The sequence below is a fragment of the Kogia breviceps genome, chromosome 2 (genome assembly GCF_026419965.1).
Source record: "Kogia breviceps isolate mKogBre1 chromosome 2, mKogBre1 haplotype 1, whole genome shotgun sequence".
Taxonomy (NCBI): Eukaryota; Metazoa; Chordata; class Mammalia; order Artiodactyla; family Physeteridae; genus Kogia; species Kogia breviceps.
In genome coordinates this window covers 71846939-71861514 of record NC_081311.1, presented here as the reverse complement: position 1 = coordinate 71861514, position 14576 = coordinate 71846939, and the positions used below count along the sequence as shown (strand labels likewise).

The 14576-nt window shown below is 37.2% G+C and overlaps 1 protein-coding gene across 6 annotated transcripts in view; it reads left to right on the top strand.

Annotated features, from left to right (window-relative positions):
* Positions 1–14576, top strand: part of CABCOCO1 (ciliary associated calcium binding coiled-coil 1) — a 135472-nt gene that overhangs the window by 36519 nt on the left and 84377 nt on the right. For 5 of the 6 annotated variants that reach the window (XR_010838963.1, XM_067025546.1, XM_067025544.1 and 2 more), the window contains exon 5: positions 418–490. Coding sequence is in view for 5 of the 6 variants with exons in the window: in XM_067025546.1 (XP_066881647.1) it covers positions 418–490 (73 nt within the window). In the remaining variant the exon portion in view is untranslated. Of the gene's footprint in view, positions 1–417; positions 491–1707; positions 2154–14576 lie in introns of those variants that run through there. The other variant, XM_059055093.2, reaches the window with a different exon arrangement.

The window sequence follows — 14576 nt, the reverse complement described above, 5'->3', positions numbered from 1 at the left end:
AGTAGCCTATAGAATTCAGTGCTGTTCATATGAGAGGAAATTAACTCCAGTTTGGAGGAAAACATGAAAAAGAATGTGAAGTTTGGTGTTATTTAGAGGCAGTGCAATATTTGGTTGTGAGCCAGGAAAAGTCAAGATGAAATCTACCCCAAACCTATCCACTCATCACAGATTAGTTTACTGATATTAATTTAGGTACTGTGTTATATTGTCAATGTCTCAAAAAATAAACCTTTAATTTCTTAGCATTTCTGGGCAACTTATTTTGGAGTAAAAGAGGTGGCTAACTTCATATTTGTGTTTAATATCTTTAGCTCGGTCAATTCAAACAACTTTCCTGTAATAAATATTCTTACATATTTGCTTTGTTTTCCTGAAATAAATGTATCAGTTTTCCACATTTATTTTGTATTTCAGCTTATTTCAACACTACAAGCTATATGAGTTTCTGTTCTTCTCTGCCAGGGAAGAAATTGTGATAGGAACTGAGGTAAGTAATTTATCTAGATGGAACCAATTAAGCTGAATCACTTAATGCATGCTGATCAGCATCTGGATCTTTAACAGCTTAAAGCAACTTCTTGTCAAGATTACTCAAGTATTAATGTAACCAACTAGTAGTTTGCAAAAAGAATAATTACATATAGTGAGCTTTGGATTAAGAAAGTAAGCTGTCTTTTGGCATTAAAAGCATTGTTAATCATGTATAGTTTATGTATTTATGGATTATTTGACAAAGCTCAGTTGGATAGAGTATGTACGTCTTCATACAAATAAAATCAGGAAAAGTGAGATAAATTAATTCTGTTACATCTCTTCTAATTTCACATTTATTTTGTGCACTCATTGTTTAAGGCCTAATTCAAATCCCACTTCCTCAATGAAGCAGACCTTCCTTAATTGCATCACATCTCAAAGGAAGGGCTTAGACAAACTCTTTAATCATGTTCTATTATTTTATTCCAATTGATCTCTTTCTGCTGAATACTGGCTACTCTTAGCACACCAATATGCATGTAAATCTGTACCATGTTATATGGTTTTCTAATTGTTTCCTGTGGATTGATATAGTTAAAATAATCCAACTGTAATTCCCTTGAAGGCAAGGATCATGTGCTGTTTTTCTACACAGCATATAGTATAATGCAGGACATAGTAACCCCTCTTAATACAACATAAGTGATTCAGTGACACTGCATATAATAGCAGTTCTACAAGAAATGGTCTACTTAAAGATACTTTTGAACAGCCTTACATATAATCACATATATGTATTTACTAGAAATGAATCCTGGGTAAGAGAACATCTTAAGGAGACTAAAGATGCCATCAGAAGTGCTCCTTAGGGCTTCCCTGGTGGCGCAGTGGTTGAGAGTCCACCTGCCGATGCAGGGGACGCAGGTTCGTGCCCCTGTCCGGGAAGATCCCACATGCCATGGAGCGGCTGGGGCCGTGAGCCATGGCCGCTGAGCCTGCGCGTCCGGAGCCTGTGCTCCGCAACGGGAGAGGCCACACAACAGTGAGAGGCCCGCGTACCGCAAAAAAAAAAAAAAAAAAAAAGAAGTGCTCCTTAGATTCTCAACTGCTTGAGGAGGCTGTATTGCCTAGAAATAAAGGAGATGGGAATGGCCACGGTCAGACATAAAGTGAATAAGGGATGGGACTTCCATGGTGGCGCAGTGGTTAAGAATCTGCCTGCCAATGCAGGGGACACAGGTTCAAGCCCTGGTCCGGGAAGATTCCCTCATGCCGCGGAGCAACTAAACCCGTGTGCCACAACTACTGAGCCTGCACTCTAGAGCCCGCAAGCCACAACTACTGAAATCCACACGCCTAGAGCCCATGCTCCACAACAAGAGAAGCCGCCGCAACGAGAAGCCCGCACACCGCAACGAAGAGTAGCCCCTGCTCGCCGCAATGAGAGAAAGCCCGTGTGCAGCAACAAAGACCCAACGCAGCCAAAAATAAATAAATAAATAATAAAATAAATTTATTTAAAAATAAATAAAGTGAATAAGGGGATATTTACATTATCTTTATAATTTCCCTGATATTAAGAACCAGATGGAATGTGCCAACTGTTCTGTCTTCCCTAATATTGTTATTCTGCAGTTTATAAATTGCTTACTTCATTAAACACCTCAGTCACTGTGTCTCAGTCTCCAGTTGGATACTTGTTCTAATGCTGGCCTTTTAAATGAGCTGAAGGAAAACAAGGAACCCTTTTTGCTTTTGACTTTCCTTAAAGTTTCTTCTTTGCAGTCTCCTCATGCTGTAGCTTAAATTAGGTGTCACTTGACAAAGTTTCACTGATAACATTTCCATGTCAGTATTACATCATACAACGTGACAGCATTGCAGTAATTATCTGTTAGGAATACAATTCTATCTCATCTATTCAGCAAAACTTTGGGGAAATGATAGTGGCTTCAATAGCAGCATATGCAGACATTTAGAATCATCAAGAAAAAAGTTTCATAAAGAACTCCCTTTTCCCTTTGTTAATTACACAATCGTGACTTTCTTCTCCATTTTAAGGTTATATTTAGGTGACATTTATGCTTATGGAAAGATAAAATGGAGAAAGCAGACAAGGGTTGGCTCATTTATTTTCTATTGTCTTTTGTATTTTCCCCAAGCTGACCAGAGCTTTAAAAAAAAAGTCCTTGAGGAAGGGATATTGGGTCTTAAAGAATTAGACCGTTCATAGAATTTTAAAGGATTAACCAAAGCAAGTGTTATACTACAATATTTTATGGCATTTTAGAAGTGTCTGATAACCTTTGGTGCAAATACCGTTTTTTAAATTAACAACCTTTCATAGAGGAAGCAGAGGCCTGCCCCACTAATGTAATTATTCATACTGACCTCAGGGCTCTGGAACCAAACAAGGGTCATACAACAGCCATATAAATGTTCCAAATTTAAATCTCAGGCAAGCATTCAAGGTAGATAACACTGATGAAATTTAGTTTCTTTCTTAGTTGTGGATAGATGATTATAAGAAAACATGTAAATTGCCTCTAAGAATAATGGCTAAATATTCTAATTACTAATAGAGAACATAAATAAATATTATTCATACTTTTCTTGGGTTTTAGTTTAAGGAAAATTGAATTTGTATTTTTGAATTTAACAATTGTTTCTAGCTATTTCTACTCACCTTTTTCAAGAAATTTCATGTTACACCTTAGAGGCATATTTTTGGTAAGTCATTCTTGACCTGAGATTTTTCATAATCTAGAAATCTAATAGGTATAGTTCTATAAGCAGCATGTGTTGTAGTTCATTCAGTGGTTCGCATATAATAGTGTTGTTGTTCGCAATATACATTGAAAAAGGCAGTAAACAACTAGAATGAGCTAGAATAATGACAGAATGGAGCAGAAAACGAAGGCAGCAGATACCTGTAGTTGTAGCCATCTTAGTGGATGAAGTACTGTGTGACACTTATTTATAGAGATGAGGATTCCCTTTTAAGCACCCAAGCCAGGAGCTCTCCAAATCTATTGTTTTGACAATGCAATTAGACCACAGATCCACAGACTTAAGAACTGTAAGGGAACCAGAATCTCCTTAAGGAATATATTTTTTCTTTGGCCTTAAGGACCCACTCAGAAACCTGGAAACTGCTATGTCCTTTGCTTTTGTTACCTGAAAACTAGAAGAAACAGTGAATACTTGCACACAAAGAACGCTATTAGATATTAGCAATGACAATGGTCAAAAAACTCATAGCAGATATCCTAAGTCATATCATATCCTAAGTCAGGTATCAACTGCCAGGCATCTACTAAAATAAGATGATGCAACTATAAAAATTATATATTCATTATTCCACATATGTTTTCCAGTTCCTATTTTGCTCTAAGCCTGTGCTAAGTTCTAGGGGTACACAGTGATGAGCAATGATTCTTGTCCTCAAGGAGTTTATTGTCAAATGAGAGGAGAGAAATGATTACATAAGTAATTACAAAATAGGGTGGCTTCCAGTAACAAGTGAAATCTAAGAGGAAATATAAAGGTTGTGAATGAGTTAGCCAGGAAGTGCATTTTATATTTTTGGTGCAAGTGAAAGGAATTCCACTCAAAATAATTAATAAAAAAGTGGGGGGTATATTATTAGATCACTAAGTGGTAAATGCAGAGGATGAAAGCTGGACTAAAGCCAACTGGATCTAAGTAGTCAACAGTGTTATGTAAATACATGTGGGTGTGTGTATGCATGCACGTGGTTCAGTCTCTCATCTCTCCTAGACTTTTTTCATTTCTTTTTTCTGAAGGGCCTTGTTCCCTTCTACTGCAGACAGGCTTCCTTCAGCTGGTGGTAGACATGAAAGAAGCAGCTCCAGTTTAACAACTCCAAAAGAAAGAGACATTCTTCCTCCCAGTATTATTGTCTGTGCTTGTGTCATGCATCCACTCTCAGTTAGTCACTATGGCCTGAGGAGTGATGTTACTAGAAGACCCAAGTTGACTGTATTGAATGGGTGACAGAGGTTGAATAGGTCCCCAAAAGCAGCAGGAAGAACGTTTGCAAAAGGGAATAGTGATTTTATCAAAAGAGTGAACTAAGCACACATGTACAACTCCTCTTCCATCTAAAATCCCATAAAAGACCAAAATTTTCAAAATTCATAAATCTGTAGATAAGAGCTTTTATGACATCTAAAATTATAGATTACTGATTAGATGAAACTACAGCCCCGTATGTACTGAGAAGATGCTACAGAGTTAATACTGCATTTATTTAGGCATCCTCAATTGATACAGAAATGGGAGAAAGCTTTAGGGGGAAAATAATGAAAGCAAGTAGAGCAACTGCACCATTTAGCCCGTTTACATTCTGCTGCTTATGTAGAGCACTGGGACTCCATGGCATTTGCTCCAAAGCTAAAGAAACTATTGTGGACATTGATGCCAAAGAGAAGGGCAGTTGTAGAGTGGCCACTGATGTTCGGAAGGGACAGTGAATACACCCTGAATATAAGCTACTGGCACACCTACCTCCTATCATTATTTACCCCTCCCCTACAGTCTCTAGAGGCAAACTATGGCAAACAGACATCCACAAACAAATGAACTAGGATAATCTAATGTAAAGATAAATCAACAAGCAGTTGAGGAAAATAAAATCATAAGAAAGGGCTTCCCTGGTGGCATAGTGGTTGAAAATCCACCTGCCAATGTAGGGGACACGGGTTCAATCCCTCGTCTGGGAAGATCCCATATGCCACAGAGCAACTAAGCCCATGTGCCACAACTACTGAGCCTGCGCTCTAGAGCCTGCGTGCCACAAATACTGAGCCCACGTGCTGCAACTACTGAAGCCGCATGCCTAGAGCCTGTGCTCCACAACAAGAGGAGCCACCACAATGAGAAGCCTGCGCATCCCAACAAAGAGGAGCCCCCACTCACTGCAGCTGGAGAAAAGTCCATGAGCAGCAATGAAGAGCCAACATACCCAAAAATAAATAAAATAAATTTATTTAAAAATAAATAATTTTTAGGGAGATTGGAACCAAGATGACAGAGTAGAAGGACATGCTCTCACTCCCTCTTGTGAGAACACCAGGATTGCAACTAGCTGCTGGACAATCATCAACAGGAGGACACTGGAACTCACCAAAAAAGATACCCCATGTCCAAGGACAAAGGAGAAGCCACAATGAGACGGTAGGAGGGGTGCAATCACAGTAAAATCAAGTCCCATAACTGCTGGGTGGGTGACTCACAGACTGGAGAACACTTATACCACAGAATGTCACCCACTGGAGTGAAGGTTCTGAGCCCCACGTCAGGCTTCCCAACCTGGGGGTCCAGCAGTAGGAGGAGGAATTCCTAGAGAATCAGGCTTTGAAGCCTACTGGGATTTGATTGCAGGACTTCAACAGAACTGGGGGAAACAGAGACTCCACTCTTGGAGGGCACACACAAAGTGATGTGCCCATTGGGACCCAGGGGAAGGAACAGTCACCCCAGGGGAGACTGAACCAGACCTACCTGCTAGTGTTGGAGGGTCTCCTGCAGAGGCAGGGTGGGGATGGGGGTGGCTGTGGCTCACCGTGGGGACAAGGACACTGGCAGTGGAAGTTCTGGGAAGTACTTCTAGGCATGAGCCCTCCCAGAGTCCACCATTAGCCCCACCAAAGAGCTCAGGTAGGCTCCAGTGTTGGGTTGCCTCAGGCCAAAGAACCAACAGGGAGGGAATCCAGCCACCCATCAGCAGTCAAGCAGATTAAAGTTTTACTGAGCTCCGCCCACCAGAGCAACAGTCAGCTCTACACACCACCAGTCGCTCCCATCAGGAAACTTGCATAAGCCTCTTAGATAGCCTCATCCACCAGACGGCAGACAGCAGAAGCAAGAAGAGCTACAGTCCTGCAGCCTGTTGAACAAAAACCACATTCAAAGAAAGACAAGATGAAAAGGCAGAGGGCTATGTACCAGATGAAGGAACAAGATAAAACCCCAGAAAACAGCAAAATGAAGTGGAGATAGGCAACCTTCCAGAACAAGAATTCAGAATAATGATAGTGAAGATGATCCAGGACCTTGGTAAAAGAATGGAGGCAAAGACTGAGAAGATGCAAGAAATGTTTAACAAAGACCTAGAAGAATTAAAGAACAAACAGAGATGAACAATACAATAACTGAAAAGAAAACTACACTAGAAGGAATCAATAGAATAACTGAGGCAGACGAACGGATAAGTTACCTGGAAGACAGAATGGTGGAATTCACTGCTGCACAACAGAATAAAGAAAAAAGAATGAAAAGAAATGAAGACAGCCTAAGAGACCTCTGGGACAACATTAAATGCAACAACATTCGCGTTATAGGGGTCCCAGAAGGAGAAGAGAGAGGGAAAGGACCCGAGAAAATATTTGAAGAGATTATCCTTGAAAACTTCCCTAACACAGGAAAGGAAAAAGCCACCCAACTCCAGGAAGCGCAGAGAGTCCCATACAGGATAAACCCAAGGAGAAACACGCCAAGACACATAGTAATCAAATTGGCAAAAATTAAAGACAAAGAAAAATTATTGAAAGCAGCAAGGGGAAAATGGCAAATAACATACAAGGGAACTGCCATAAGGTTATCAGCTGATTTCTCAGCAGAAACTCTACAAGCCAGAAGGGCGTGTCATGATATACTTAAAGTGATGAAAGGGAAGAACCTACAACCAAGATTACTCTACCCAGCAAGGATCTCATTCAGATTCGATGGAGAAATCAAAAGCTCTACCAACAAGCAAAAGCTAAGAGAATTCAGCACCACCAAACCAGCTCTACAACAAATGCTAAAGGAACATCTCTAAGTTGGAAATACAGGGAAGAAAAGGATCTAGAAAAACAAACCCAAAACAATTAGGAAAATGGTAATAGGAACATACATATCAATAATTACCTTGAACGTAAATGGATTAAATGCTCCAACCAAAAGACACAGGCTTGCTGAATGGATACAAAAACAAGACCCATATATATGCTGTCTACAAGAGACCCACTTCAGACCTAGGGACACATTCAGACTGAAAGTGAGGGGATGGAAAAAGATATTCCATGCAAATGGAAATAAAATTAAAGCTAGAGTAGCAATACTCATATCAGATAAAATAGACTTTAAAATAAAGAATGTTACAAGAGACAAGGAAGGACAGTACATAATGATCAGGGGATCAATCCAAGAAGAAGATATAACAATTATAAATATATATGCACCCAACATAGGAGCACCTCAATACATAAGGCAAGTGCTAACAGCTATAAAAGAGGAAATCTACAGTAATACAATAATAGCGGGCGACTTTAACACCTCACTTACACCAATGGACAGATCATCCAAAATGAAAATAAATAAGGAAATGGAAGCTTTAAATGACACAATAGACCAGATAGATTTAATTGATATTTATAGGACATTCCATCAAAAAACAGCAGATTACACTTCCTTCTCAAGTGTGCACAGAACATTCTCCAGGATAGATCACATCTTGCATCACAAATCAAGCCTCAGTTAATTTAAGAAAATTGAAATCATATCAAGCATCTTTTCTGACCACAATGCTATGAGATTAGAAATGAATTACAGGGAAAAAAACGTAAAAACACAAACACATGGAGGCTAAACAATATGTTACTAAATAACCAAGAGATCACTGAAGAAATCAAAGAGGAAATCGAAAAATACCTAGAGACAAATGACAATGAAAACACGGTGATCCAAAACCTATGGGATGCAGCAAAAGCAGTTCTAAGAGGGAAGTTTATAGCTATACAAGCCTACCTCAAGAAACAAGAAAAATCTCAAATAAACAATCTAGCCTTACACCTAAAGGAACTAGAGAAAGAAGAACAAACAAAACCCAAAGTTAGCAGAAGGAAAAAAATCATAAAGATCAGAGCAGAAATAAATGAAATAGAAACTAAGAAAACAATAGCAAAGATCAATAAAACTAAAATCTTGTTCTTTGAGAAGATAAACAAAATTGATAAACCATTAGCGAACTCATCAAGAAAAAGAGGGAGAGGACTCAAATCAATAAAATTAGAAATAAAAAAGGAGAAGTTACAACAGACACCACAGAAATACAAAGCATCCTAAAAGACTACTAGAAGCAACTGTATGCCAATAACATGGACAACATGGAAGAAATGGACAAATTCTTAGAAAGGTATAACCTCCCAAGACTGAACCAGGAAGAAATAGAAAATATGAACAGACCAATCACAAGCAATGAAATTGAAACTGTGATTTAAAAATCTTCCAACAAACAAAAGTCCAGGACTAGATGGCTTCACAGGTGAATTCTATCAAACATTTAGAGAAGAGATAACACCCATCCTTCTCAAACTCTTGCAAAAAATTGCGGAGGAAGAAACACTCCCAAACTCATTCTATGAGGCCACCATCACCCTGATACCAAAACCAGACAAAGATACTACAGAAAAAGAAAATTACAGACCAATATCACTGATGAATATAGATGCAAAAATCCTCAACAAGATGCTAGAAAACAGAATCCAACAACACATTAAAAGGATCATACACCATGACCAAGTGGGATTTATCCCAGGGATGCAAGGATTCTTAATATATGCAAATCAATCACTGTGATACACCATATTAACAATTGAAGAATAAAAACCAAATAATCATCTCAATAGATGCAGAAAAACTTTTTGACAAAATTCAACATCCATTTATGATAAAAACTCTCCAGAAATTGGGCATAGAGGGAACCTACCTCAACATAATAAAGGCCATATACGACAAACCCACAGCAAAAATTGAAAGCATTTCCTCTAAGATCAGGAACAAGACAAGGAACTCCACTCTCACCATTGTTATTCAACATAGTTTTGGAAGTCCTAGCCACATCAATCAGAGAAGAAAAAGATATAAAAGGAGCACAAATTGGAAAAGAAGTAAAACTGTCACTGTTTGCAGATGACATAATACTATACATACAGAATCCTAAAGTTTTCTAGTAGAAAACTACTAGAGCTAATCAATGAATTTGGTAAAGTTGCCGGATAAAAAATTAATGCACAGAAATCTCTTGCATTCCTATACACTAATGATGAAAAATCTGAAAGAGAAATTAAGGAAACACTCCCATTTACCACTGCAACAAAAAGAATAAAATACCTAGGAATAAACCTACCTAGGGTGACAAAAGACCTGTATGCAGAAAACTATAAGACACTGATGAAAGAAATTAAAGATGATACCAACAGATGGAGAGATATACCATGTTCTTGGACTGGAAGAATCAGTATTGTAAAAATGACTATACTACCCAAAGCAATCTACAGCTTCAATGCAATCCATATCAAATTACCAGTGGCCTTTTTTACGGAACTAGAACAAAAAATCTTAAAATGTGTATGGAGACACAAAAAACCCCGAATAGCCAAAGCAGTCTTGAGGGAAAAAAATGGAGCTGGAGGAATCAGACTCCTGGACTTCAGACTATACTATAAAACTACGGTAATCAAGACAATATGGTACTGGCACAAAAACAGAAACATAGACCAATGGAACAAGATAGAAAGCCCAGAAATAAACCCACACACCTATGGTCAACTAATCTATGACAAAGGAGGCAAGGATATACAATGGAGAAAAGACAGCCTCTTCAATAAGTGGTGCTGGGAAAACTGGACAGCTACATGTAAAAGAATGAAATTAGAACACTCCCTAACACCATACACAAAAATAAACTCAAAATGAATTAGAGACCTAAATGCAAGACTGGACACTATAAAACTCTTAGAGGGAAACATAGGAAGAACACTCTTTGACATAAATCACAGCAAGATCTTTTTTGATCCACCTCCTAGAGTAATGGAAATAAAAACAAAAATAAACAAATGGGGCCTAATGAAACTTCAAAGCGTTTGCACAGCAAAGGAAACCATAAACAAGATGAAAAGACAACCCTCAGAATGGGAGAAAATATTTGCAAATGAATCAACAGACAAAGGATTAATCTCCAAAATATATAAACAGCTCATGCAGCTCAATATTAAAAAAACAAACAACCCAATCCAAAATTGGGCAGAAAACGTAAATAGACATTTCTCCAAAGAAGACATACAGATGGCCAGGAAGCATGTGAAAAGCTGCTAAACATCCCTAATTATTAGAGAAATGCAAATGAACACTACAATGAGGTTTCACCTCACACCAGTCAGAATGGGCATCATCAGAAAATCTACAAACAACAAATGCTGGAGTGGGTGTGGAGAAAAGGGAACCCTCTTGCATTGTTGGTGGGAATGTAAATTGATACAGCCACTATGGAGAACAGTATGGAGGTTCCTTAAAAAACTGAAAATAGAATTACCATTTGACCCAGCAATCCCACTACTGGGCATATACCCAGAGAAAACCATAATTCAAAAAAACACATGCACCCCAATGTTCATTACAGCACTATTTACAATAGCCAGGTCATGGAAGCAACCTAAATGCCCATCAACAGACGAATGGATAAACAAGATGTGGTACATATATACAATGGAATATTACTCAGCCATAAAAGGGAATGAAATTGGGTCATTTGTAGAGATGTGGATGGATCTAGAGACTGTCATACAGAGTGAAGTAAGTCAGAAAGAGAAAAACAAATATCGTATATTAATGCACATATGTGGAACCTAGAAAAATGGTACAGATGAACTGGTTTGCAGGGCAGAAATTGAGACACAGTTGTAGCGAACAAACGTATGGACACGAAGGGGGGAAGCGGCGGGGTGGTGTGGGTGGGGGTGTGATGAATTGGGCGATTGGGATTGACATGTGTACACTGATGTGTATAAAATTAAAGACTAATAAGAACCTGCTATATAAAAAAATAAATATTATTCAAGTCATCCAATGAAAAGTAATAAATTATTTTTAAAACTTTGAAAAACAATCATAAGAAAGGTGTGAAACTCTATGAACAGATCAAACAATGGCTAAGGAACAGAGTTGACAGAGCAAATGGTAGAAGACCTAAACTCTGATTAATATTCTCCAAAAAGTTTGAAAGTTTATTGTTTTCTTGATAAATGAACTGATAGAGATCATGTTTATTAAAAATGAGATTTGAAAACTTTTACTAAAATATCAATTTTATGTTGATAGGCTTGAAAATCTAGAAAAAACAGTATTCAGGGAAGTGTAAATTTTACTTGAGAAACTATAAATTTACTTGAGAGAGTGTAGAAAACCTTAATAGAATGATAACCATATAAGGTTTTGAAAAATCTACATGTAAAAATGGCATCAGATGTGGAAGATTTTACAGGCTAGTTCTACCAAAATTTCGAAGAGTAGATAATTCCCTTTCATATAAATTATTATAAAGCATAGAGATGGAAAGCTTTCAACTCCTCCTCTGAAGTTAGTATAATCCTGAGAAAGTTTTAAATCTGCTCTGTGAATTGATAATGAATTATAAGCAAAAATGGAAAAGAATAATACAAAGTCATAGGCAACCTCAGTTATGAAAATAGATGCAATAATCTTATATAAAATATTAGTAAGTTAAATATAGCAAAGGATCAGATGTTCAAATAGTGTTTGTTACAGATATGGAAGGATGGTTTAACACTGAGATATCTATTAATATAACTCAGTACATTATCAGATTAGGGGAAGAAAAAACCAAGTGATCATCTCAATAAATATGGTCAAGCATTTGATAAACATCTATTTCTCATTTTAAAAAGACTCTAGTTAGTCAGTAATACAGGATTACACTCTTAACTCATAGAATATACCAAAAATTAAAATCTCAGTAAAATGTCTTAATGAAAACATTAAAATACCCTCAAGGAACAAGACAAGCCTGATTACTTTTACCCAACATTGGATTTTTAGTTCCTAGCCAATGTGATAAAACAAAAAAGAAGTCAAAAGTAGAAGAAAAAGAAAGGTATTGAAAAACAAGATACAGAGCTGCCATTGTTTGCAGGTGGTATGATAAGAAACGAACATTAAGAAAATATTGGCTTGTATTTTAGTAATAACCTGGTAGAAAAGGATTACATTGGTAATAATGAAAATCATAAAATGTTTAAGAATGAATCTAACAAAATGTGCAAGAATAATGCAAAGAAAATGAAGCACTTTTAGTAAAAATAAAAAATTTTAAATCATGAATAAATGGAGGCAAATTTGTTCCCAGTTGAGGAGACTCAAATTTATGAAGATGTCATGTCACTCTAATCTGTAAACTCAGTATAATCACAATCAAAATGCCATGATTTTTGTAGCATTTTACCAAGTAATTCTTTAAAAAAATTTTTTTATTGCAGAATGTTTCAATCATATACAAAGTAGAAGGAATAATATTAACTCTCATATATCCATTACCTAGCTTCAACAGTTATGAACTTATGTCCTTAATTGTTAAGTATTTTAATGTATGACTCTAAAATGTATTAAATTAAAGTAACTCTATAAGATCATCAAATACACAGTGTTCAAAAGCCCCTGATTATAACTGGTTTGTGTCTGTGTTTTGGTTTATTTATCTATTTGTTTGTTTTTATGTTTTAGTAGCATCCAAATAAGATACCTACATTGCAATTAGATTAAGTTATTTTTAATTTATAGGTTCATTATTTGTATTTTTTTCTATTTCCTTGAACTTTATTTGTTGAAGACTCCAGATCTTCTATGCTATAGAATTTCCCACAGTCTTGTTTGCTAATTGCATTTCTGTGGTATCCTTAAGAAGTCCCTGTATCTTCCATATTTCCAGTACATGGGTAGTTAATGTTGGAAGACTGACTAGATTTCAGTTCAAATGTTTAGCAAGAATGATTTGGTAGGTGGTTTTGTACAATTTTATTAGGAGGTAATGTCTGGTTTTCTCTCTTTTTCTTTCTCTCTCTTTTTATATTTTGTCATTCCTTTTTTCATTCATGAGCTGGATATTTCTATAAACAGAAACTTACACTCTTCAATTATTTGATTAAAGTGAGATACATGTTATATAGAAAAGACAGGATAAGTTCTTGATTCTCCTCCTTTCTCTAATAGGTTTCAAAATAATAAGTTGGGTTTTTAGTATCCTCCAAAAGTGATCGTAGGAGACTGAATAATGTTCCTTCTAAGAGGAGAAGGGAGGAAGGAGAGTCAGAATCAGTTAAAAGGAGAGAGATTTGAAGATGGAGGAAGAGGCAAGGAGGCAAGGAATTCAGGTGCCCTCTAGGAGCTGGATAAGGCAAGGAAACATATTCTCTGCAGATTCTTCAGTAGAGCCTCTAGAATGAATGCAGTCCTGTCAACACATTAAGTTGAGGACTTCTGACTCCCAGAACTATAAAATAAATTTGTACTGATTTAAGCCACTGTTTGTGGTAATTTGCTATAGTAGGATTAGGAACTAAAATAGATTTTATTGTGTTTTGGTCCATTTTAATTACTATTCTTTTTTTTTTTTCTTTTTTTGCGGTATGTGGGCCTCTCACTGTTGTGGCCTCTCCCATTGTGGAGCACAGGCTCCTGACGTGCAGACTCAGTGGCCATGGCTCACGGGCCTAGCCGCTCCGCGGCATGTGGGATCTTCCCAGACTGGGGCACAAACCCGTGTCCCCTGCATCAGCAGGTGGGCTCTGAACCACTGCACCACCAGGGAAGCCCTAATTACTATTCTTAATGCTCAATTTGACTCATTTTCACCAGCAATCCCATTGGTTTATTTGCCATTTCCTGTCAGAATATCACCTTGCTTTAATTACCATACAGTTATAGAATTTCTTGATATCTGCTATGACAATGCCTTCTTACTGATCTCCTTCTTCAATGTTTGGCTGGTTATACAGTTCATACTAAAATGCTGTAAAAGAAATGAAGAATATCTTTGATGGGCTTATTAGTAGACCGGAAACAGCTGAGGAAAGAATCTCTGAGCTAGAGGATATTATCAAAAGAATACTCAAACCAAAAACCAAAGAGAACAAACACTGAAAAAGAAAAAAAAAACAGAACAAACTATTCAAGGTCTGTGGGACAACTACAAAAGGTATAACATACATACAGTGGGAATACCAGAGTAGAAGGAGAGAAAG